Below are 4521 nucleotides of genomic sequence, written 5' to 3'. Positions count from 1 at the left end.
AGTTGTTGGAGGAAAAAGAAAAGAAACAAGAAGACCGAGAAAAGAAAGAAGAGAGATTACAGCAGTGGCAACTGGAACAAGAACGGAAACAGGAAGAAAGTCTCCAACAGTTGCAGGAAAGTCAGCGGCAACTAGAGGAAAGTCAACAACAGTGGCAAGAAGTACAAATGGAAAACATTAGTAAATTTCAAAGTGAATTAAATACATTAAAGGATGATTTACTGTCTTTTACATAGGGAGGATATATTAGCCATTGACCTAATCAGCCTCAGATAACGGGAAGCCCCTTCCAGACCTCACAGCTAAACCCTAATGCAGACATCTTCAGTGTGTATCTACATCTGTTACACTACCCATGTTGATGAGGTACATTTAAATGTTACACTACCCAGGTTTACAGTGTGTATCTACATCTGCTACACTACCCATGTTGATAAGGTACCATTTAAATGTTACACTACCCAGGTCTACAGTGTGTATCTAAATCTGTTACATACCCATGTTGATAAGGTACATTTAAATGTTACACTACCCAGGTATACCTAGTGTATCTACATCTGTTACACAACCCATGTTGATAAGGTACATTTAAATGTTACACTACCCAGGTTTACCTAGTGTATCTACATCTGTTACACTACCCATGTTGATAAGGTACATTTAAATGTTACACTACCCAGGTTTACCTAGTGTATCTACATCTGTTACACTAACCATGTTGATAAGGTACATTTAAATGTTACACTAACCATGTTGATAAGGTACATTTAAATGTTACACTACCATGTTGATAAGGTACATTTAAATGTTACACTACCCAGTAGATACACCTAATCAACCTGGATACTCTTACAGGTTTAGATACACCTAATCAACCTGGATACTCTTACAGGTGAAGATACACCTAATCAACCTGGATACTCTTACAGGTGTAGATACACCTAATCAACCTGGATACTCTTACAGGTGTAGATACACCTAATCTAATCAACCTGGATACTCTTACAGGTGTAGATACACCTAATCAACCTGGATACTCTTACAGGTGGAAGTAGGTTCTTTTTGTCTATAATTATAGAGAATGTGAAATAGTATGTACAGGAAGTAGGTTCTTTTCGTCTATAAATATAGAGAATATGAAATAGTATGTACGGGAAGTAGGTTCTTGCTATCTATAAATATAGACAATGTGAAACAGTAATATATGGGACATATGTTCTTGCTATCTATAAATATAGACCATGTGAAACAGTAATATATGGGACATATGTTCTTGCTGTCTATAAATATAGACAATGTGAAACAGTAATATATGGGACATATGTTCTTGCTATCTATAAATATAGACAATGTGAAACAGTAATATATGGGACATATCTTCTTGCTATCTATAGGTATGAATGTGAACTAATATGTACAGGAAGTAGGTTCTTATTGTCTATTAGGATAGAGAACGTTTATATGGTATGTTCAGAAAGTAGGTTCCAGCTGTATATAAATACAGAGAATATTAACTAAAACCTACTCCATCTTTGAACTGTTTATCCTTTAAGGATAGAAAAGTTAAACAGTAGAAATAGGGAGTATGTTCTGGGTGTCTTTAGGAGCAGAAGAATCACTGTTCGTACAAGGAGTAGGTTTTTGCTGTCTAGGTACAGAGAAGGCAAAAAGTTCAAAGCAGGGGTAGGTTTTAGCTTTCTTTAACGATAGAAAAGTAAAACAGTTCATGCAGGAAGAATGTTTTAGTTTTCTTTAGGGATAGAAAAGGTTAAATTAGTATGTTTTAGTGTTGCTTAGGGATAGAAAAGGTTAAAATATTCATATGCTTGAGCTTTCTTTAGTCTTTAGGGAAAGAAAAGGTTATTAGTTCATACAGGGAGTAGGGAGAAACATAAATGTTTAGAACATATACACTGTATCTTTCTCTAGGTATACAGAGAGAGATAGTTTATTATTCACTATGTAGGTACTTTTTACTACAGAGAAGATGAAACGAATTTTTATATCTAATTTTTCTAAGAAAGTGCAATTAATCTTTGCATTAAGTAGGTTTTATCTTGTATATCAGTATACATTTTTTGAGTTATGTAGAACTGTTGGTTGTATTTACTAATCACCTTATTTTCCATCAGATGAATGTAACACTGTGGAGAACTGTGACAGGAATGCACAATGTACTTATGACAGCAGCTCTAACCGGTACCAGTGCAAGTGTAATCCTGGGTACTCGGGAGATGGAAAGTCATGTCAGCTTGAAGAAGGTACAGAAATCCATGTAATCACACTCATCTGTTCTATAAACTTCTGAGTGAAGGGACAGATATCAATGTTATCTATATAATCTTTAAAATAAACTAATGAGTTAAGTTACAGACATCAATGTTATCACTCTCATCTGTTGTAAGAAGTAATGAGTGGAGGTACAGAGATCCATGTTATCACTCTCATTTCGGCCTGGCATGGCCAGGTGGTTATGGCACTCGACTTCCAACTTTCGGGTCGCTTGTCCGAATTCCCATCTCATAAAAAATGCTGCCCCTTTCAGCAGTGGTGGCATTATAAAGTGATGGTCAATCCCACTATTTGTTGGTAATAGAGTAGCCCAAGAGTTGGAGATGTGTGGCAATGACTAGCTGGCTTCCCTCTAGTCTTTCACTACTAAATTAGGGATGGCTAGTGCAGATACCTCTTGTGAAGTTGTGCACGAAATTTGAAACAAACGAAATCACTCTCATCTCTTGTAAGAACTAGTGAGTGAAAATACAGACATCCATGTTATCACTTTGATCTGTTGTAAGAAGTTATGAGTGAAGGTACAGACATCCATATTATCACTCTCTGTTGTAAGAACTAGTAGTGAGTGAAAATACAGACATCCATGTTATCACTTTGATCTGTTGTAAGAAGTTCTGAGTGAAGGTACAGACATCCATATTATCACTCTCATCTGTTGTAAGAACTAGTAGTGAGTGAAAATACAGACATCAATGTTATCACTTCCATCTCTTGTAAGAACTAGTGAATTAAGATACAGATGTCCATGTTATCACTCTCATCTGTTCTAAGAACGTTTGAGTGAATGTACAGACATCCATGTTATCACTCTCATCTCTTGTAAGAACTTTTGAGTGAAGGTACAGACATCCATGTTATCACTCATCTGTTGTAAGAACTTTTGAGTGAAGGTACAGACATCCATGTTATCACTCATCTGTTGTAAGAACTTTTGAGTGAAGGTACAGACATCCATGTTATCACTCTCATCTGTTGTATTTACTAGTGAACGAAGGTACAGACATCCATGCTATATCTTTAAGATCTTGTGAGTGAAAGTAAAGAAGAATGTATGACAGTATATCAACCATGCAATATCCATTCTTCTTCCTCAATAACAGGGCTCCTGGCTATATGATATATGACAAACACAGCTTTGGTAGAGACACACTTTATATCATTAATTCTATGTACAACAGCTGCAATGGTGTGAACTAGCTGGTTAAATGAGAAATAAACCAATGAAGTAAGAGATACGATATCCTAAGTATTGTTACAGATTTGGATATAACTTATTAACCTGGATTCTCTTACAGGAATGGATACACCTTATAATTATAGACAAAAAGAACCTACTTCCTGCACATACTATTTCACATTCTTTATATTTATAGATGAAAATAACCTACTTCCTGTGCATACTATTTCACATTCTCTATACATACTATTTCACATTCTCTATATTTATGGACAGCTAGAACCTATGTCCTGTACATACTATTTCACATTCTCTATATTTATGGACAGCTAGAACCTACTTCCTGTACATACTATTTCACATTCTCTATATTTATGGACAGCTAGAACCTACATCCTGTACATACTATTTCACATTCTCTATATTTATAGACAGCTAGAACCTACGTCCTGTACATACTATTTCACATTCTCTATATTTATAGACAGCTAGAAACTACTCTGTATAAACTGTTAACTGTTAAGACAACTAGAACACGCCTTATGTAATTGGTTTAAACTGTTGTTTTAAAGAAAGTTGCTGTGTTAAGTAAAGCTACTGATTAAGCAAAGGTAACATTTTAATTAAGTATAGCTATTGCTTTGATTAGGAAAAACTACTATTTCAAGAAAAGCTATTGTTTTAATTACCTATTGGTTCACAGTTGATTCCATCTCCATCATATCCTTCTTGACACTGACACACATGTTTGAGAATGAAGGAATCATATACACAGTCAGCATGGATGGAACAAATGTTGTTTACATCACAGGTCAACTCCTCTAGAAATAAACTTATACATGGATCACACATCATTCTCAAGTATGTGTAAAGCAACATTATGACTAATTCTTCTACAAAAGTGTGTAAAGCAACATTATGAATAATTCTTCTACAAACGTTTGGTGTCAGAGAGTGGGACGAAAAAAAAAGATGGAAACGAGAAGCAGCAAATCAAACTACAGCTTAGCAGATTTGATAGCAGCAATACAAGAGCAGCAAAAGAAACA

General features: G+C 35.1%; 1 protein-coding gene across 1 annotated transcript in view; it reads left to right on the top strand.

Annotated features, from left to right (window-relative positions):
* The window catches only part of LOC106476033 (stabilin-2-like), a gene marked incomplete at both ends in the record, with an annotated part of 23170 nt that overhangs the window by 13383 nt on the left and 5266 nt on the right, over positions 1-4521 (top strand). The window contains one exon of the mRNA XM_013936703.1: positions 2133-2261. Coding sequence (XP_013792157.1) covers positions 2133-2261 — 129 coding nt within the window. The remainder of the gene's footprint in view (positions 1-2132; positions 2262-4521) is intronic.

The sequence above is a fragment of the Limulus polyphemus genome, unplaced genomic scaffold (genome assembly GCF_000517525.1).
Source record: "Limulus polyphemus unplaced genomic scaffold, Limulus_polyphemus-2.1.2 Scaffold9672, whole genome shotgun sequence".
Lineage (NCBI taxonomy): Eukaryota > Metazoa > Arthropoda > Merostomata > Xiphosura > Limulidae > Limulus > Limulus polyphemus.
This window is presented reverse-complemented; position numbering and strand designations above follow the sequence as displayed.